This window comes from Salmo salar, chromosome 13 (genome assembly GCF_965601325.2).
Source record: "Salmo salar chromosome 13, fSalSal1, whole genome shotgun sequence".
In the NCBI taxonomy this organism is placed as follows: Eukaryota; Metazoa; Chordata; class Actinopteri; order Salmoniformes; family Salmonidae; genus Salmo; species Salmo salar.
The window spans coordinates 24,508,806-24,530,426 of NC_138303.1; the positions used below are offsets into that span (position 1 = coordinate 24,508,806).

General features: G+C 43.8%; 2 protein-coding genes across 3 annotated transcripts; one reads left to right on the forward strand and one right to left on the reverse strand.

Annotated features, from left to right (window-relative positions):
* Nucleotides 1-3,159: 3,159 nt before the first annotated feature.
* On the forward strand, nt 3,160-8,201 carry LOC106566615 (ninjurin-1). The gene is made up of 3 exons (XM_014134796.3): nt 3,160-3,436; nt 6,038-6,213; nt 7,556-8,201. The coding sequence occupies exons 1-2, from the start codon at nt 3,181-3,183 to the stop codon at nt 6,178-6,180; spliced, it is 399 nt and encodes a 132-aa protein (XP_013990271.2). The 5' UTR covers nt 3,160-3,180; the 3' UTR covers nt 6,181-6,213; nt 7,556-8,201.
* A 1,057-nt stretch (nt 8,202-9,258) lies between these two features.
* On the reverse strand, nt 9,259-13,545 carry LOC106566614 (caspase recruitment domain-containing protein 19). Of its 2 annotated transcripts, XM_014134794.2 has the most exons (6): nt 13,409-13,545; nt 12,447-12,604; nt 11,421-11,580; nt 11,153-11,221; nt 10,467-10,532; nt 9,259-10,136 (listed from the first exon to the last, which is right to left on the reverse strand). In XM_014134794.2, exons 1-6 carry the CDS (start codon nt 13,413-13,415, stop codon nt 10,033-10,035), a joined length of 564 nt encoding a protein of 187 aa, XP_013990269.1. In that variant the 5' UTR covers nt 13,416-13,545; the 3' UTR covers nt 9,259-10,032. The 2 variants fall into 2 exon arrangements, with proteins under 2 accessions (XP_013990269.1, XP_013990270.1); XM_014134795.2 differs by lacking the exon at nt 11,153-11,221.
* Between the last annotated feature and the right edge of the window lie 8,076 nt (nt 13,546-21,621).

A 21,621-nucleotide genomic window follows, 5' to 3' on the forward strand; every position in this document is an offset into this window, starting at 1 on the left:
CAGTGCAAATTACAATACAAGATATAAAAAATGGCTGTGTCTCTTCACAGACCCCTTTGTACAGTAAGGTGTTATTTTATCTATTTGCATGTCTTGTGTTGTACCGATGAGTGTCTGTCACTTATCACAAGGACAAGAGTATGACTGACGTCAGTTCTTTAGGAACACAGAGGGCATGTTTTTAAGAGTTGTTTAGTTTGTGTGACCTTGTAATGCCTAGTGCAATAACTCTATAAAGGCTCACAGTCTGGGTTGTAAGGGGTTTTATCTTGGTTTAATATGTCTATTCAGGATTGATTCAATAGCACATCCTGATGGGAAGGATCCTGATCCAGATATTTTGTGAACATTGCACAGATGTGCAGCCATGCCATAAATATAGGTCAGGCCACGCCCCAAAAAGCACAGGGGTACTTTAGATATTGAAATGCATCTAGCCGGGTACAGTTTCCTCACATAATTGTAAAGCTCATCATATAGCCTAACCACCTCAGCATTTAAGGGATATTGGGTGACTAATCAACACACCAGCTACTGCAGAGAACACACCCATCTCTCTCTCTGGGTTACCGCACCAACGCTGCCAGTTTCTTCCTGAAGGCATGGTAATTCAGCCTGAAGGCATGGTAATTTAGCTCAGCTCTGTGGTAAATTACAGGGTTCTGCTCTCCCCTTCCTAAAACAGAACCTCTGACTGTCTCTCTCTGCTGTAAAGCCCACCGCCCCTCTCATCCACTGTCTCTATTCCTGGAACAGAGGGAAGGAAGGAAGATTGTCTGTATACAGCACTGTGACACAGCACTGACAATTTAACCAGTCCTCCACAGCTGTTGGAGAGAGGGGGGGATACATGCATCCAATGGTTCAATGTTATTGAATGGTTGTTAATGCAATGGAGATGGTTTAGCATGACTTCAAGTTCACTTTCATCAGGAAGCCTAGTTGTTCAGTCATTGCAAAACATATTTAGCCAGCAGCACTTTAAAGATGGAATTCGCATTAGGGGAACAGCGCCATTGTCCACCCCAGCAGCTTTCTTCTAGTTTTTGTTCTGTGGACTTGGTGTGGTGCATCGAGCAGTGTGGTATAAAAAAATGCAGTGCATATCCAGCTGTTCTATCGCCAGGCAATGATGGCCAAGGGGGAAAAACAGTGTTCATTGTTTGCAATAACTGCTTTGTTGTTGTAGCATCCCAAACGGATGTGGCAGTTTCACCATTAATGATTCCAGCTTCAGGATCAGGAGCCTCATTTATCAACCGTGCGTAAATGTTGTACTAAATTCTGTCGTACATGGAGACTCTATGATTTGCTTGCGCAACGAATTATTGGGATTTATCAAACAGTCGCACGCATCATATACTGTATGAATGTTTTCAATGAATAATCAGACCATAATATATTTGTGGGCTCGTGGACGAGCGCTACAACCCCGCCTGGAAAACGCCCTCCGTTCACGCGTTTATGATAACAAAACGCCCTCATTTGCTGTATGATTTGGAGGTGTTGGAACTGGGCCATGATAATTCTAAAAATATATATCGCAATGGCAAATGTTATCAGATTTCTGCAGAGGTGTGGGCAGAATGTTTTAATCTTTTGATATGACTTTTTTTTTAAATGCCACGTGTAGCGAGTGCCAAACACTGGCTGCGCATTCTGCAAGATTGATTGACCTTTCGAACAATTTATAAGTAAATGCTACTACAGCCAACACTTATATACGAAATACGAATTCCTGTTCAATATTTAGTTTATCAATAGATTGTGTTTCTATCTCCTGCCTTGGTATAGGCTCTGAGATTAAATAGGCTATTATGTTCCGCTCCTATCGCACAGCAATACTGTAGCCTGCAGTCTGTTTACTTATCGCATAGGTGGCTATTGAATGCGCGATGGATAAATGGTAGCCTAATATTTGATGTGTAGCGGGAATAAACAAGTCATGACAGAAAAAGAGAGACATGCCCTGCAATATGACTATGATTTAGGCTTATATAATAAAAGTAAAATAAATATATTAGGCGAGATGCTGTTATGCGATCTTCTTACCAACTGCAAATGCATCTGTTTTATCACTAGGCAAATGAGTTGATGTTTTTATTAGCCAACCATTATTATAATTCCTGTGCATCGTACACCTAAAGAACAACATTTGCTTGCAATACAGTTGATCAACTTGTGTGCACACATGGTTTGAGATTTGCGTGGAGAAGCGCACATCTGTCAAGTTCAAAATGGATAAATACCAACCTTTGTGGGAAAACTGACGCGCATATTTTTTGTGCGCACGCACTTTGATAACTGAGGCCCGTGAACAGAATTCGGTGGGAGCTGAATGGGACATAGTCATCAGAGCAGCCCTGAACTCCCCATTTAACCTGCTATCTAACATCATCAGCCATAGAGGAATCCATACCTGGAGGAACTGATTCATTTAATCATACATCCTCCATTCATCTGAGACATATAATATGACTTTCATGTATTCATTATTCATTTTATGACATATACAAAAATATGATGCATTCAGTCGGCTACTTAAATGATCAGGTTGACAAAGTTAATGTGCAGTTCCCACACAGGGCAGGAACAAAGTAGCAGAATCTCTTCAAGACCACAGATCTCTGTCCTGAAGTGTCCTCGACCTGCACCTGGTGTTGTTCCTCTGTCCCAGAAAGTTGTCACTGACCCCACAGCCACAGTGTTGGACCACTAGTGTGTGTTTGTAAACATAGACAGGTTTGCAATGTAAACACAGATAGCATTCAGTGTAACTAGGTGAAGGGGTGTAGGTGCGTAGTGTGTGTGTTAGGGGGTGGGGGGATATCCGCAGAGATGAGCTCATAGTCTGGGACTTAGCCAAGGTGTGTGTGTGTGTTTGCCTGCACTTAATGAGAGTGTTTGTTTACTAATGACATGGATGTTGCTTTCATAATGCCTTTACTGTTATAATATGATAGATATGATAGTGGTGCATATGATAACAGCATTAACACATCATAGATGATCAATGACTGTGTTTTGTCTCATTGTGAGATGAATCTTGCTAAGCTGAACTTCCACCTTAAAAGCAAGTCTAAATCATGAATTGATCTCAATGGGAGGTTTATGTGAAAACGTGCGTGATGTGCATGTTCTTCAACAATATAACCAGGTGTGTCTGATTGTATTGTTGACATGTGTTTGTGTCTCCAGGTCCCCCATACAGGTGTCTGGCGCGGTGGCAGCCCCTCTGCTCTCCGGAACATGAACCACTATGCCAATAAGAAGAGTGCAGCAGAGAGCATGCTGGACGTAGCCCTGCTGATGGCCAACGCTTCCCAGCTGAAGGCTGTCCTGGAGCAGGGGCCAGACTTCTACACTCCCCTCATCACTCTCATCAGCATCTCCCTCAGCCTGCAGGTCACTGTGGGGGTCCTCCTCATCTTCATCGGTGAGGATAACAACACTGTCTCTCTGGGGGACATTTTTACAAAAAGCGTATTGAATGCAACACTTTTGCGGTTGCATGAAATAGGCCTACATTAGACAGTTGCATCCTAAACCTGTAATGACTGCTGTATTATGGACTCTTTTGACACTAGCCCCGCTCATGCACGCTATCTAAATGGAGCCCCTTGTGTCTCGCAATCTTCATGTGTTTTATAACTTCCTCCTCCCTCCTCCTCCCTCACTTTGTGTTGACCTTAACTGAGGATGACCTCATACCTATCAAGTCCAATGTTTCGCAGCGTTGCTGAGGTGCTGTAGCCATGGCAACCAGGCATGTGACCAGTTCAGAGTTCACCGGGTTTTAGTGCTGCTGTCAGCAGGCTGACCCGAGAGACGTGTGTGTGTGTGTGTGTGTCTGTGTGTGTGTGTGTGTGTGTGTGTGTGTGTGTGTGTGTGTGTGTGTGTGTGTGTGTGTGTGTGTGTGTGTGTGTGTGTGTGTGTGTGTGTGTGTGTGTGTGTGTGTGTGTGTGTGTGTGCGTGTGTGTGTGCGCGCGCGCCTGTGGACGTGTTTAACTATTCTTGTGGGAACCAGAAGTCCCACAAGAATAGTAAACAAACCAAAATTTGACCAACTGGGAACATTTTGTTGGTCCCCACAAGGTCAAATGCTATTTCTAGAGGATTTGGGGTTAAGGTTGAAATTAGTGTTATGGTTAGAATTATGTTAAGGGTTAGGGTTAGGAGCTAGGGTTAGGGTTAAGGTTAGGTTAAGTTTAGGGTTAGGGAAAATAGGATTTTGAATGGGACTGAATTGTGTGTCCTCACAAGGTATAAGACTGTGTGTGTGTGTGTGTGTGTGTGTGTGTGTGTGTGTGTGTGTGTGTGTGTGTGTGTGTGTGTGTGTGTGTGTGTGTGTGTGTGTGTGTGTGTGTGTGTGTGTGTGTGTGTGTGTGTGTGTGTAATGATGAAGACAGGGGTGTTGAAGATTGAATTCTTCAAGTGTGACCGTACAGGCTGACAGTGACCTTGATTTTCAGCACTGGACAGAGACTGCTCTTCATCATGTCTACATCACAGAGACTGCTCTTCATCATGTCTACATTACAGAGACTGCTCTTCATCATGTCTACATTACAGAGACTGCTCTTCATCATGTCTACATTACAGAGACTGCTCTTCATCATGTCTACATTACAGAGACTGCTCTTCATCATGTCTACATTACAGAGACTGCTCTTCATCATGTCGACATCACAGAGACTGCTCTTCATCATGTCTACATCACAGAGACTGCTCTTCATCATGTCTACATCACAGAGACTGCTCTTCATCATGTCTACATCACTGCCCTCACGTTTTCTCCCATGATTTCTGCACCATGTCACTCTGGTTTAAATTGTATTTTCTTGTGAAACCAGATAGTTAATGAATGGTGCAGGTCACATCACTGTAATTCATCTCTTACAGTCTCCAGTAGGAAAACACTTAGGATGTCCAGCCCATATGTTTTTAACCACTCTCTCTCTGCATTAACCCTCATTCACTAAGTCACAAGGCTTCTTTACTTTTCCACTAGTGAACTCCATTTGAAGGGATCATGTGTCGGAGAGATACTGAACCTGCATGTCAGAGACATCACACTCTCCCTGTTTCTCTCACCCCTCCCTCTTCTCCCCACTGACCGTTGCTCAACCCATACCTCCACTCCCCCATCCTCCTATTCTCTCTTGTTCCTCCCCAAACCCCCCCTCTCCCTTCTCCACCTCCGATATCTCCTCTACCATTCCCTTTGCCACTCATAATGCATCTGCTCCTCATTCAAAACCCCTGTGACCCTAGAACCTCGCCTCCCCTTTCCCCCTCTACCCCCCTCCTCTGCCACTCTGTAAAAGAATAGACGTAGCTCTTTCCAGCAGTCAAATGACCAAATCGCCCTCTAGTGGTCGCCTGGGTGGAACGTTGTTCATATCTTTCATCATTTCATAGTTAATAAACATAAAAAACATTGAAACAACGAAAATCTGGTGTTTCTATGTCAAACGGTTTTGTTATATTTCAGTCTTCTGTGATGTATATAAAGCTTAATATTGGGATGCAAACTGGAAATGGAATACATTTCAACTGTATATCTGACACGGTACAGCCCATAACCATGTGTGTGAGGTGTACAGTATGTGTTTGTTTCAAAGTAGATTTGTTTAAGACTACCAAGAAACACTCTGAGTGACCCTGATTTTAGCCCACTGCAGTGTTAAGCTATTCTTTTTGTTCTTTATACTCACTGTGTCCTGGTCACACATATGTTTCCTCTGAGCTGAGCAGCAGAGTGTTGGCAGAGTTCAGTCCGGGGTACATGAGGACCAGGCCTGAGAGACACTTATACAGAGCACCGAGTACAAAGCAGTATGTCACTATAGATTGGCTCCAGTCCCGGGCTAGCCACTATCACTCAATCAGGATTCTACTTTTTATGTGTGTGTAGAGTTATCTGTGTGTATGTGTGAGAGAGGGAGTCTATGTTTGCATACGTGTGTGTTTGCGCGTGCATGCTGGGAGTGTTTGTAAAGCTCATGTGTACCAATTTCCCCTGTTCTCTCCACAGTGCGGTGGAACCTGAATGACCAGAGTAAACACTTCAGACTGAATGTAATGGAGAACCTGGCCACAGGCCTCATCTTCGTCATCGTCGTAGTCAACATCTTCATCACTGCCTTTGGAGTACAGAAACCCAATCAGAAAGCCTGACCAGGACACAGAAACGCATCACCACCCCGTTAGGTACACACACACACACACACACACACACACACACACACACACACACACACACACACACACACACACACACACACACACACACACACACACACTCTTTCTCTCTTCTCCCCTCTCTCAAACTCAAACAGGAATTGTTTGCACTTTCCCCCAATAGTTTGTCCATGACTCAGCAGCTGTCCTGTTCTCCGTATCTCCTGACCTTCCTAAACGCCCATGCTCCCCCAACCTGACCCATAAACACGCACTGTTCCAGGACTCGACGGAAACTTCCACTAGAAAACACCCCCCAACAAAACTCAACTACTGTCTTTTTACCAGTCCAGAACCCTTTTGTCCCGATGAGAGGTTTGCTTTCATAAACAACACTGTGTGTTTGTGTAGGAGACCAACAGGAAAACAGAGACAACAGCCAGGGACCATGTGACCTCAGTGTCTGCCTCCTGCCCTGTACTGTAGTTATCCCCAGCAAGCAAGCACACACACTTTCCCTATCTCTGTCACGCTATCTCGCTCACTCACACACACACATACTCCGAGCCACAGCATTGAGGAAGGCTGAGCACCGAATGTAAATTTTTTATCACATTTATGAGGTGAAAGGAGGACGTCATGGGTCTTGTTCAGACAGCCTGGGCCACTGTGCCTGACGGGTCTGAAGAGCACATGTACGGAAAAAGAGTCTGTGCCTCACTCTCAAAACACTGACCTTTGCTTAGCTAAACATAGAGAACACATTCAGCTTGTGTCGTAGTCTCATAGTATCATATCAAATGCATTTCAATAGAACAAATCGTTGCAGCATTGAGCAGCAGTTGATGTGAAACTTGATCAATAAAAGAGCTAGCATTGCACTACATCAAGGATTTGCAATATCCCGGCTAGTTGTGCCACTGATAATCTTGTCTCAGACCAAGACACATAGAGCTGTGAGAAGAGCGCATGGTTATTTTGGCTGTGTGGTGACTCACTATCATCAGATGCAGATAGAGAAAGAACTGCTAATTAAAACTGAGGCCTTGGTTAGACTCAGTACTGTTACCGCATACACAATTAACATCTCACTTTCTCAGACTCTGTACATACTTTTACCATTCAGTCTCCAGCATTGAATACACAGGTCATGGTGAAGAATTTCATTGGTTAGCTTAATGTAATAGAAATAGCAACAAAAAAAAAATCTAGTTTGACGGTTCTGTTCTTACCGCTCAAAATAAGATCATATGGCATTGTAATCCTAGGTTTGGCAGGGACACTCATAACTGCTATTGTAGCTATGTACTGATGGAGTCTGAGGGAACATGACATCATAAACTAATGATACATTACCCTTTCTTTCCCATAGCTTCCATTGCTAACCATGGAATCACGCAGACAGACCATGATCCAGATAGTGACACACAAATCCACTCTAACCAGGACAATAGACAGATCTATAAACATTTTGTATATCTATTGCTCTCATGCACTGTATCTGGCTCTAACTCAGTGTAATACCCCTGAGTTGGTTGGAGGAGGCAGTCTCTGGAATGAAAATAACTTCTGAAGGATTTCATATTCAGATGCGCAGCACCATCATCATGGCTGCAGATCATTCTAAGTGGGACTAATAGCTGTCTGTCTGTTGGGACTGGGAGTACTGGGATTCAAACAGAACAATTACTCTCGTGACACCCTCCCCACCCCTCCGATCCGCCACTCACCCCTCATTCCCATCCTGTCCCTCTCCTTCCCATCTGCTCTTTGATCTGGGTCTCCCTACAGACAGGAACAGATATGGAAACACACAGCTCACTGAAGCAAAGCTGCTGAGAATAGACACCAGGAATCTGACTGCCACAGAGAATCATCATCTACCAGACGTCACTCATCATCTATCTATCTGTAACCAGTATGGGTACTAGAGGAGATTCCATAGAGAAATACACATGTTCACTTGAACTGCAGAATAGTAACCACACCTGTCCGGAAGTGTAAAGCTGCTATGGCACATGTGATCGTCTTAATAGCAGCTCATTCCATCATCCTCTTATCTGTCCTGCAGATGTCTCTGGACTAGGTCAGTAGTGCCCTCTAGTGGTATTTTAGGTGCTATTGCAATGACGTGAGGTCTTTGTATTACATTGTCAGGTTACCACTCTCACAGATCTACATCCTGCTCTGGTAATAAATGAACGTCCAAAAAGCATCATACTGCCTGAAGAAGTGCTGCTGGCTTCTGTAATGTGTAAGTGTGTTATTTGTGTAAACCAATCACATTTTTGTGTGAGGTTTTGTATTGTTTCCCACCCCTGATTTACTCTTAAACAAGTTACACCAAAATGAAATGTTAAAAAGGACAGCTGTTACTAACACTAGCAATGAAATGTTAAAAAGGACAGCTGTTACTAACACTAGCAATGAAATGTTAAAAAGGACAGCTGTTACTAACACTAGCAATGAAATGTTAAAAAGGACAGCTGTTACTAACACTAGCAATGAAATGTTAAAAAGGACAGCTGTTACTAACACTAGCAATGAAATGTTAAAAAGGACAGCTGTTACTAACACTAGCAATGAAATGTTAAAAAGGACAGCTGTTACTAACACTAGCAATGAAATGTTAAAAAGGACAGCTGTTACTAACACTAGCAATGAAATGTTAAAAAGGACAGCTGTTACTAACACTAGCAATGAAATGTTAAAAAGGACAGCTGTTACTAACACTAGCAATGTTTTAGCATGTGTGTACAGGTATGTGCAGTAGTCTATTCTTGTTTTTTTACCAGAACATTCTACATTCCTAATTATGAAATGTATTTTTCTTAAACAGAATAGTTATTCTTTCTTTGTCCTATTTCACACATATTAATATGCATGTGTGAATTGGATATGTGTTTTTTTTTGCATTTCCCACTCTCCCCGAGACACCCCGGAGAGTGGGGTCACGGAATTTGCCTGGTCTTTGCTTCAACTTTTTTTCTCTTAAACTGGTGCAACTATCAAAACGCAACCAAACACTTTCCAGTATTATAGCACATTCACATTTCTTCCCATCAAAAGAAAACATTTAAGATAAGAATTCTGTTAGTTTATTATGGTGATATTCCTCAGTTCTCTGTTAACAATGGGATAAAAACAAGCTGTAATTGTCAGTCTCTCAGTGCAACTACATGTGAAGACATGCAAGGGGTAGTGTAAGGTTGACTTGGAGACTGTGAATAAGCTGTTGACTGTCAATCACAGTGTTAGAAGGCACTGAGCGGTGAAAATGGATGTGTTGCTAAGGACACTCAGAAACTGCAGCATGTAAATGTAGTATGACAACACAGTGACAACATTCAAACAACAGACTGGTTAGGCTTTCAGTCTTTCACTTCAAACTGGGGTACACTGCAGACGTACAGTCTCCTTCCACTCCTGATGTGTTTAAAAGTCACCCATTCCCTCAGTAAAAAGGCCATCCCTTTGAACTGAGCTGTAGAACTTCAAATTAAATGTTTAGGACTTTCAAGTTAGCCCAGAATTAAAGGTTCAGATTAAGTTAACCAGGGCATTTTGATTTCCTGTGATGTTTAAGAAAGCCTATATGACACTCTTACAAAGAGCATGGAGGCACTATGTCTGATTATACAAAGACATATTCAATGAATAAGTCAAATTTTCACATAAAAATGCAGGGGTACTGTTAAAATACAATACTACTTACAAGTATGTACAAATATATTTTTGAAATAGCACCCTTTCAGTTCCCCCTGCAGGTAAATGTTTGGCATTGCAAAGATAATTCTTTTAGCATTTTCCCAAAATGTCATTCTTTAGCATTTCCCACTGAATATGTCCTTATTGAATTTTGGATCCGTCCTTGGCGTGGGCTAGGAGAACCTCACTGCCCAGTCCCAGCACTGAGAAGCTCAGAAATGGACCAGTAGCACTCAAATTACCCTCTGTAGGACAGAGACAGAGGGAAAGGAAAAGAGGAGAGGAGGAATGGAGAGACGGGAAGAAAGAAATAGAGAAAAATGAATAAACGTGAATGACAGCAAGAGCATGATAGGTCAAGTATAAAAGGAAAGCATTGGGGAATAAAAGTGGAGAGAGGGAGAGTGAATACATCAATGACACAAGGGCATGAAATATTAAAACATATAAGACACAACCTTCTTTTCCTTCCATAGTTACCAAATCAGTGCACGTCATTGTGCAGTGAACATCTACTTCAAAGGTATTTCTAATCATTCAGTGAGAAACCTTTTCTTCCTGAATGAAGGACTTACCTCCATAATAATAGAGCAGAGCTAAACCCACTGCAAGGCTGAAGCAACTCAGGAAGAACAGAGGTCCTGCAGAGTGAGAGAGAGAGAGAAGATAGTATGCATCGTCTTGATGAGGGGGAACTGGACCGTGTAAATGGTAAGACAATCTCATAACATGGTAGACAGACAAACAGAGACAGGCAGGCATCATCATACTGAGTGATGTTATACCCATGGCTTCCTCTAGAGAAAATATATCTCTCAACCGTGTGATTGGTAGTTACTGGTTCATTAGAACTGTTCATTGACCTACTGTAAGCATAACAAAGTCTTCAAAGGAATTAGGATCGAGGTTGTTTTGCGGGCGTGTGTGTGACACGTGAGCTGGTCTGACGCATAAAAGCAGAGAACTGGGGCTGATCACACTGAATGGAGGTTACTAAAAGTCTAAATGGCCACATGATGCTTAGCTGAGGTTATGGAGGTGACAGGGATGGATGCTTGACTGAGCTAAAAAATGTGCTTATCCTACTCATAAGAAGCAACAGCTCCACAAAAGTATATTCCAAACAGGTCAAATTCATTCAACTTCGAAGAAAACACATACTATACAGTTGTTCCCTAACATTTGCATTCTGAAGGAACTGTCAACTTGTATCCAGTCAAGTCGTTAGTTATTGTTAGCACTAGTGTAATATTAGATTTACCCCTGTCATTAAGTACATATCTCTCCATGCGGTGGGCCACAGTGTTAGTCCCCATTGGGTCTGCAGGCTCTAGAACAGAGACACACAGAACACTGTTAGTCAGTCTCCACAGCATCACACACAGACACAAATTGGCAAACATCTGTAAATAGGAAACTGACAGTGAAAGAGACAGATATAGAAACACACAGAGAAAGAGAGAGAGAGAAACAACCGGTATACAGACAGACGGACAGCAAGAGATCAGTAAATCTCCTCAGTGCTCTACCTCTTCTGCGGCTGACTCTGGTAGGCAGGTTGAAATAGACATTGTAGGCGTGGATCTGAAGCCCCCTGTAGAACTCATGACACGCCTCCTCTCCCTTCCCCTGCAGGTGCACCAGCAGCTCAGCCAATCGCACCGTAGTGGGCACACTCAGGTTCCTGAACTGGAGCAGAATTAGACAAGCATCCAATCACAAGTGTCCACAAAACTGCCTTATGTCCAATTATCCATAGTGCATTCATGGATCTGTAATAAGTACTTCATCCTGAATGTTATTGTCAATTATTCCCTAGAATCACAAAATACAACACAACACATTTCAAAAACAGAATAATTGCAAATTGCATGACCATTTGTGACTGTATAAGTAGAGGCCTAGATGGTGAGGGTTCCCTGGTGGTGATGTAAAGCAGAGTCCTGGGGAAGATCCATGATGCAGGCCTCACGCTTAACCTCCTGAAGTGTGAGTGGGCGAAACAGGAGACAAAGTACCTGGGTTACCAGCTGGGTAAGGGTGAAGTTCGGTCTCAGGTGGACAAAGTGGAGTCCATCAGGAACAGCCCGGAGATTCATTCTGCAGTTTTCAATCATCGCTGTGCCTGTGACAAAACTCACTTCTACTTTCCATTACCTTTCTCCTCTCCTCAAGTGACCAGCTTCGGGAGCCTTGATAGTCAGTCCCCCATCATGTATTCTTTTCCTGCCTTGTAACGGACACAGAACCTGAAGGGCTGGAGCTCCAGATACCACCTGGTCACACGAGAATTCCAGTCCTTCATGGTCTGGATCCAGGTCAGTGCTCTGTTCTCTGTTGCCAGGTCAAAGAAGGTAGTAACGGAGGCTATCTAGGACCCACTTTATAGCCAGGCACTCCTTCTCGATTGTAGAATACCTGGTTTCCCTGGGCAACAGCTTCCTACTCAGGTACAGCACGGGAAGCTCTTCTCCTGGCTCCCCTTGGGCCAGTACAGCACCCTGTAGTGAAGTACTCAACCCCTTCAGAGTTAACATACTCACTAGGCTACTTACCCTCTGGGCCTCCTTGTCAGTCAGTATCTGAGGGTAGGTCCTGTTGAGCTGCAGCACCAGCCTGTCCACCAGCTCAGTGTGCATCCTCTGGTCTGAACACAGGAACTGGGAGTCCCTCTGCAGCTGCACATGGTAGCCGTCTGAGCCTGACCAGGGAGCTAGGGAATACAGGAGATAAGGCACAAATAAATACACACTTTAATTAAAGGATTATTATATATATATTTTTACAATGTATAGCATTGATTTCAGAAGCACATAAATGATCTCTTGCAACGCAATAGAGTGACCAACGCACACCCCTACATGCTTTAACTGAACTAGTGTAACTGAGGTCAGATTAAAGAGGCAGGTCTAATTGTAACTGAATACTTGGCACTGAACAGCACTGTTGGCTGTCTACACTACAGTCTATTCTGTAAAACAGGGTTGTAGGCATTAGTCCTTCAAGAGGAATTAAGGGTTAAGAGGTTTAGTGTCCCTTTTTAGAAACATGAATTGATCTTGCCACGCAAGGGGCACACTGCGTTAGTGAAGATGCACCTTGCAAAAGAGAAAGTGTTTACATTCTGTATTTACGCTCGTTGGATACAGTGTTGCATGCATGGCAACATTGGTTGAACTATTGCTCGCATAACCCTTGGTACAAAGTATCAAATTGCTATTGGCATATACAGAATATTAATATATGTTATTGTAGGTCTACTCAAATGTAAATCATATTTACAGTGTTTGTGATAAGTGTAGGTCAAATGTTGCTAAAATAACCAAGTAAAATACGACCAATAGTCTACTCTAGCTTGATTTGTTATTGAGATTAAGAAGGTCAGCAACAGCCAGCCAACAGGTCGTGGCGGCGACGCGACATGGTGGCGATAGTGAGTGGCAGATTGTCCTCTGCTGCGCATGATTCACACATAAGCAAAGCAAAATCCCCAAAAGATGTATTCAAATTCACTAACCTGCCATGGAAGAAAACGGAGATAAGGCTTGAGGCTTCCCCCTTTTCGACCGATGACTACCTCTTAGCTAACTTCCTGCTCTCCCTACTTTGACGCTCTTCCCATGTTGACACCACAACCGGCCGTGCTCTGTAGCCTAATGCATGAAGGACTATTAAAGAGTGGCGTCACTGACTGATAAATGATACCCGAATAGTTAAATGTCTAAGCTACTATAAAATAATGTGTACCTACACTGTTATTACACGGTAGCCTACCTACCAATGTAACTCATTTATTTAACATTTTCCATACAGACCAAACCAACAATAACAAACAAAACCAACACCATTTTCCATACAGACAAAACCAACAATAGCACACACTGTACAGTACCAGTCAAAAGTTTGGACACGACTACTCAGTCAAAGGTTTTAATTTATTTTTACTATTTTCTACATTGTAGAATAATATTGAAAACGTCAAAACTATGAAATTACACATATGGAATAATGTAGTAACCAAAAAAGTGTTAAACAAATCAAAATATATTTTATATTTCAGATTCTTCAAAGTAGCCACCCTTTGCCTTGATGACAGCGTTGCACACTCTTGGCATTCTCTCAACCAGCTTCATGAGGTAGTCACCTGGATGCATTTCAATTAACAGGTGTGCCTTGTTAAAAGCTAATTTGTGGAATTTCTTTCCTTCTTAATGCGTTTGAGCCAATCAGTTGTGTTGTGACAAGGTAGGGGTGGTATACAGAAGATAGCCCTTTTTCGTAAAAGACCAAGTCCATATTATGGAGAGAACAGCTCGAATAAGCAAAGAGAAATTACAGTACATCACTACTTTAAGACATGAAGGTCAGTCAATCTGGAAAATGTGAAGAACTTTGAAAGTTTCTTCAAGTGCAGTCGCAAAAACCATCAAGCACTATGATGAAACTGTCTCTCATGAGGGCGACCACAGGAAAGGAAGACTCAGAGTTACCTCTGCTGCAGAGGATAAGTTCATTAGAGTTACCAGCCTCAGAAATTGCAGCTCAAGTAAATGCTTCACAGAGTTCAAGTAACAGACACATCTCAACATCAACTGTTCAGAGGAGACTGCGTGAATCAGGCCTTCATGGTCGAATTGCTACAAAGAAACCACTACTAAAGGACACCAATAAGAAGAAGAGACTTGCTTGGGCCAAGAAAAACGAGCAATGGACATTAGACTGGTGGAAATTTGTCCTTTTGTCTGATGAGTCCAAATTTGAGATTTTTGGTTACAACAGATTTTTTTGTGAGACGCAGAGTATGTGAACGGATGATCTCCGCATGTGTGGTTCCCACCGTGAAGCATGGAGGAGGGGGTGTGATGGTTCTTTGGTGACACTGTCAGTGATTTATTTAGATTTCTTGGCACACTTAACCATCATGGCTACCACAGCATTCTGCAGCGATACGCCATCTCATCTGGTTTGCGCTTAGTGGGGATATAATTAGTTTTTCAACAGAACAATGACCCAACACACCTCCAGGCTGTGTAAGGGCTATTTGACCAAGAAGGAGAGTGATGGAGTGCTGCATCAGATGACCTGGCCTCCACAATCACCCGAACTCAACCCAACTGAGATGGTTTGGGATGAGTTGGACCGCAGAGTGAAGGAAAAGTAGCCAACAAGTGCTCAGCATATGTGGGAACTCCTTCAAGACTGTTGGACAAACATTCCAGGTGAAGCTGGTTGAGAGAATGCCAAGAGTGTGCAATGCTGTCATCAAGGCAAAGGGTGGCTACTTTGAAGAATCTGAAGCGGATACCTGGTTGACTGGGGTGCCGGCAGGGGGAGGTTGGCGAAAGGGCCGGGTCCAAGATGTCTTTAGCGGGAACCCAGCACCTCTCCTCCGGGCCATAACCATCCCAGTCAACCAGCTACTGGAAACATTTACATTACATTACATTTAAGTCATTTAGCAGACGCTCTTATCCAGAGCGACTTACAAAATGGTGCATTCACCTTATGATATCCAGTGGAACAACCACTTTACAATAGTGCATCTAAATCTTTTAAGGGGGGGGGGGGGTTAGAAGGATTACTTTATCCTATCCTAGGTATTCCTTAAAGAGGTGGGGTTTCAGGTGTCTCCGGAAGGTGGTGATTGACTCCGCTGTCCTGGCGTCGTGAGGGAGCTTGTTCCACCATTGGGGTGCCAGAGCAGCGAACAGTTTTGACTGGGCTGAGCGGGAACTGTGCTTCCTCAGAGGTAGGGGGGCCAGCAGGCCAGTGGTGGATGAACGCAGTGCCCTTGTTTGGGTGTAGGGCCTGATCAGAGCCTGAAGGTATGGAGGTGCCGTTCCCTTCACAGCTCTGTAGGCAATCACCATGGTCTTGTAGCGGATGCGAGCTTCAACTGGAAGCCAGTGGAGAGAGCGGAGGAGCGGGGTGACGTGAGAGAACTTGGGAAGGTTGAACACCAGACGGGCTGCGGCGTTCTGGATGAGTTGTAGGGGTTTAATGGCACAGGCAGGGAGCCCAGCCAACAGCGAGTTGCAGTAATCCAGACGGGAGATGACAAGTGCCTGGATTAGGACCTGCGCCGCTTCCTGTGTGAAATGAAAATGAAACCCCTGCCCCATGGTCGAACCCTCAGGAGGCGTCTCACCGTGTACGCTGGCTGGCCCTCGATGACACGGGGGGAGGGTTGGGCCTAGAAACAGAAGACAACGGGCAGTCAGACATGGTTTTGACTCTAGACACAGAAAAGGTAGGAAAAATACGGAGGGTGAACAGCAGAGGTGCTAATGATCTTGAACCGGGGGGGGGGACAGGTCTCGGCTTCCGGGGGTGTAGCGACGTGCCAGTGCCTCAGACTTGACCTTCTTGGATACCGGTTGGTGCTGCAGAAGTGAAGTGGCCCGGGCCTTACTGAACCCCTCTCGGAGGTCCTGGTACTCTGTGGAGCTAACGGAGAGGTCCGGGGCAATTTCCAAGCCCCCAGGAAGACATCCCGGGGCAGGCAGAGCTGACTTCAGGCAATGAGTGTGGCAGGACAGGCAACAGCCCACAATGGCACCAGTAGCCCAGTCAATGGAGGGATTATGTCACTGGAGCCAAGAGAATCCCAATACCACAGGGACCTGCGGAAACTCAACCTGCAGGAATTGGATAGCCTCCCTGTGGTTCCCCGACACTCGTAGGCTGACAAGGGTGGTCTGGTGGGTGACCCGGCCTATAGAGTGCCCGTCCAGCACTCTAACACCCATGGGAATGGAGAGGGGTTGAGTGGGGATGCCCAGCTTGGACAACAGGGTAATGTCCATGAGACTCACATCGGCCCCCGAGTCGATGAGTACCTGGAGAGACTTGGACTGGTCGCCCCAGAGCAGGTTGGCATAGAGAGGGGGCGAGTAAGGGGAGAATAACAATTATCTTTCAGACCCACCAGTGTACTCACTCCAATGAATTACTAGCTCTCTTGAAGGGACAAGTAGACACAAAATGACCGCAGTACTGCAATACAGACAACTCTGGGTTTCAAGTCTGCGTACGCGTTCGGCTGGAGACAGCCCAGCCCTGCCGAGCTGCATCGGCTCGGGAAGAGGTGAATCGGCAGTCTCCGGGGGCTCTTGGAGGGACTCGGGTAAGCACGGATGCTTTCGGGGATGTAGACGCCGGGGACTTTCGGAGTTTATCAGCTGCAAGTTGGGATCCCCGAGTGAGCGATTGGGACCACAATCGGACCTCTTGTCCCTCCTACATTCCCATAGCCGACCATCGATCCGGATGGTTAAAGCAATGACTGAGTTGAGATGCGTCGGTAGTTCTCGGGCTGCCAGCTCATCCTTTACCTCCTCCGATAATCCATGCAGGAACGTGTCGAACAGTGCTTCCGGGTTCCAGGTGCCCTCCGCTGCTAGCGTGCGGAACTCCACCGCATAGTCTGCCACACTGAGGGTGTCCTGCCGAAGCTGGAGTAACTTCTGGGCAGCCTGTCTCAACGTCAACAGATGAAGTGGCGACTCCAGGATGCTGGCCTTCTAGTTCCTCTGTCCAGTGTCTGTGTTCTTTCCTAATCTTTTATTTTTATTGGCCAGTCTGAGAATTGGCTTTTTCTTTGCAACTCTGCCAAGAAGGCCAGTATCCCGGAGTCGCCACTTCACTGTTGATGATGAGGCTGGTGTTTTGTGGGTACTATTTAATGAAGCTGCCAGTTGAGGACTTGTGAGGCGTCTGTTTCTCAAACTAGACACTCTAATGTACTTGTCCTCTTGCTCAGTTGTGCACCGGGGCCTCCCACTCATCTTTCTATTCTGGTTAGCGCCAGTTTGCGCTGTTCTGTGAAAGGAGTAGTACACAGCGTTGTACGAGATCTTCAGTTTCTTGGCAATTTCTGGCATGGAATAGCCTTCATTTATCCAAACAAGAATAGACTGACGAGTGTCAGAAGAAAGTCTTTGTTTCTGGCCATTTTGAGCCTGTAATCGAACCCACAAATGCTGATGCTCCAGATACTCAACTAGTCTAAAGAAGGCCAGTTTTATTGCTTCTTTAATCAGAACAACAGTTCTCAGCTGTGCTAACATAATTGCAAAAGGGTTTTCTAATGATCAATTAGCCATGGATTAGCTAACACAACGTGCCATTGGAACACATGAGTGATGGTTGCTGATTATGGGCCTCTGTACACTTATGTAGATATTCCATAAAAACATCTGCCGTTTCCAGCTACAATAGTTACTTACAACATAAAACATTTTTACACTGTATTTCTGATCAGTTTGATATTATTTTAATGGGCAAAAAATGAGCTTTACTTTCAAAAACAAGGACATTTCTCAGTGACCCCAAACTTTTGAACGGTAGTGTACAGTTGAAGTCAGAAGTTTACATACATTTAGGTTGGTGTCATTAAAACTCGTTTTTCAAACATTCCACAAATTTCTTGTTTACAAACTATAGTTTTGGCAATCTACTTTGTGCATGACAAAGGGATTTTTCCAAGAATTGTTTACAGACAGATTATTTCACTTATAATTCACTGTATCACAATTCCAGTGGGTCAGACGTTTGCATACACTAAGTTGACTGTGCCTTTAAACAGATTGGAAAATTCCAGAAAATCATGTCATGGCTTTAGAAGCTTCTGATTGGCTAATTGACATAATTTGTGTCAATTTGAGGTGTACCTGTGAATGTATTCCAAGGCCTACCTTCAAACTCAGTGCCTCTTTGCTTGATATCATGGGAAAATCAAAAGAAATCAGCCAAGACCTCAAAAGAATTGTAGACCTCCACAAGTCTGGTTCATCCTTGGGAGCAATTTCCAAACGCCTGAATGTACCACATTCATCTGTACAAACAATAGTACGCAACTATAAACACCATGGGACCACGCAGCTGTCATACCGCTCAGGAATGAGACGAGTTCTGTCTCCTAGAGATGAACTGCCATAAAAAAGCCAGACTAAGGTTTGCAACTGCACATAGGGACAGAGATCGTACTTTTTGGAGAAATGTCCTCCGGTCTGATGAAACAAAAATAGAACTGTTTGGCCATAATGACCATCATTATGTTTGTAGGAAAAAGGGGGATTCTTGCAAGCCGAAGAACACCATCCCAACTGTGAAGCACAGGGGTGGCAGCATCATGCTGTGGGGGTGCTTTGCTGCAGGAGGGACTGGTGCACTTCACAAAATAGATGGCATCATGAGGTGGGAAAATCATGTAGATATTCTGAAGCAACATCTCAAGAAACCAGTCAGGAAGTTAAAGCTTGGTCGCAAATGGGTCTTCCAAATGGACAATGACCCCAAGCATACTTCCAAAGTTGTGGCAAAACGGTCAACAAAGTCAAGGTATTGGAGTGGCCATCACAAAGCCCTGACCTCAATCCCATAGAAAATCTGTGGGCAGAACTGAAAAAGTGTGTGCGAGCAAGGAGGCCTAAAAACCTGACTCACTTACACCAGCTCTGTCAGGAGGAATGGGCCAAAATTCACCCAACTTATTGTGGGAAGCTTGTGGAAGGCTACCCGAAACGTTTGACCCAAGTTGAACAATTTAAAGGCAACGCTACTAAATACCAATTGAGCGTATGTAAACTTCTGACACACTGGGAATGTGATGAAAGAAATAAAAGCTAAAATAAATCATTCTCTCTACTATTATTCTGACGTTTCACATTCTTAAAATAAAGTGGTGATCCTAACTGACCTAAGACAGGGAATTTTTACTTGGATTAAATGTCAGGAATTGTGAAAAACTGAGTTTAAATGTATTTGGCTGAGGTGTATGTAAACTTCCGACTTCAACTGTATGTTATTGTTGGTTTTGTCTATATGGAAAATGTTAAATAATAACATGAATATATCTATAACATGAGTATATATATATATATAAACTGAACAAAAATGTAAATGCAACATGCAACAATTTCAATGATTTTACTGAGTTACAGTTCATATAAGGAAATCAGTCAATTGAAATAAATTCATTAGTCCCTAATCTATTGATTTAACATGACTGGGAATACAGATATGCATATGGTGGTCAAAGATACCTTAAAAAATAAGGTAGGGGCGTGGATCAGAAAACCAATGTGTGGTGTGGCCATCATTTGGTGTGGCCATCATTTGCCACATGCAGTGTGACACATCTCCTTCACATAGAGTTGATCAGGCTGTTGATTGTGGCCTGTGGAATGTTGTCTCACTCCTCTTCAATGGCTGTGCGAAGTTTCTGGATATTGGTGGGAACTGGAACATGCCGTCATACACGTCGATCCAGAGCATCCCAAACATGTTCAATGGGTGACATGTCTGGTATGCATGCCATGGAAGAACTGGGACATTTTCAGCTTCCAAGAATTGTGTACAGATCCTTGCGAAATGGGGCTGTGCATTATAATGCCGAAACATGTGTTGATGGTGGCGGATGAATGGTATGACAATGGGCCTCAGGATCTCATCAAGGTATCTCTGTGCATTCAAATTGCCATTGATAAAATGCAATTGTGTTAGTTGTCTGTAGCTTATGCCTGCCTGCCCATACCATAACCCCAACTCCATCATGGGTCACTCTGTTTACAACGTTGACATCAGCAAACTGCTTTCCCACACACCGCTATACACGTGGTGAGGCCGGATGGACGTACTGCCAAGTTCTCTAAAACGACAGAGGTGGCTTATGGTAGAGAAATGATCATAAAATTGTCTGGCAACAGCTCTAGTTGGCATTTCAGCAGTCAGTATGCCAATTCCACACTTCTGTGGCATTGTGTTGTGTGGCAAAACTGCACATTTTAGAGTGGCCTTTTATTGTCCTCAGCACAAGGTGCACCAGTGTAATGATCATGCTGTTTAATCAGCGTATTGATAAGCCACACCTGTCAGGTGGAGGGATTTTTTGGAAAAGGAGAAATGCTTACTTACAGGGATGTAAACAAATGTGTGCACAAAATTTGAGAGATATAAGCCTTTTGTGAGTATGGAATATTTCTGGGATCTGTCACGCCCTGACCTTAGAGAGGCGTTTTTATTTGGTTAGGTCAGGGTGTGATGTGGGGTTGGCAATCTAGTTTTCGTATTTCTTTGTTTTGGCCGGGTATGCTTCCCAATCAGAGGCAGCTGTCTATCGTTGTCTCTGATTGGGAATCATACTTAGGCAGCCTTTTCCCCACCTGTGTTTGTGGGTAATTATTATTTCTGTGTGTGTTTTGTGTGTGCCACATTTGCGTCACGTTTATTTTCTGTTTACCTGTTTATTGTTTTGTTTTGTTCACTTCAATAAACGATGTGGAATTACAGGCACACTGCGCCTTGGTTGATTTACGACAGGGAGTTTGAAGATAGCGAACGTGACAGAATCTTTCATTTTAGCTAATGAAACACGGGACCAACACTTTACATGTTGCGTTTATGTTTTTGTTCAGTGTATATAAAGCGATGTCCATTTCTTTCAAGAATAAAACAAGATAGAATAGGTGATTAAATAAAATGTCACTGCATTCTACATAACTCTTTGACAATTGTTCTTCCATGATAAAAATGTATATCCCTTTCCCAACGCCCTCTCTATTCCCCTCCCAAACTAATTATTATAATTAATGAATTCCAATAGGTACAAAGAGCAACATCCAAATGCTTGGTGAGTTATCTCCTTCAACAGTAAATTTGCACACTTATCTCCTATAGACGGAACTACACGGCTCCAGATATGCAAACACTTGTCAGGTTTCCCCTGGA

Coding starts and splice junctions, on each gene's coding strand:
- LOC106566615 (XM_014134796.3), top strand. CDS start 3,181: ATGTGTTTGTGTCTCCAGGTCCCCCATACAGGTGTCTGGCGCGGTGGC. Junction 3,437..6,037: donor GGTCCTCCTCATCTTCATCG/GTGAGGATAACA, acceptor TTCTCTCCACAG/TGCGGTGGAACCTGAATGAC.
- LOC106566614 (XM_014134794.2), bottom strand. Junction 11,581..12,446: donor CTGACAAGGAGGCCCAGAGG/GTAAGTAGCCTA, acceptor ATTCTGCTCCAG/TTCAGGAACCTGAGTGTGCC. Junction 11,222..11,420: donor CAGAGTCAGCCGCAGAAGAG/GTAGAGCACTGA, acceptor TCTCTGTTCTAG/AGCCTGCAGACCCAATGGGG.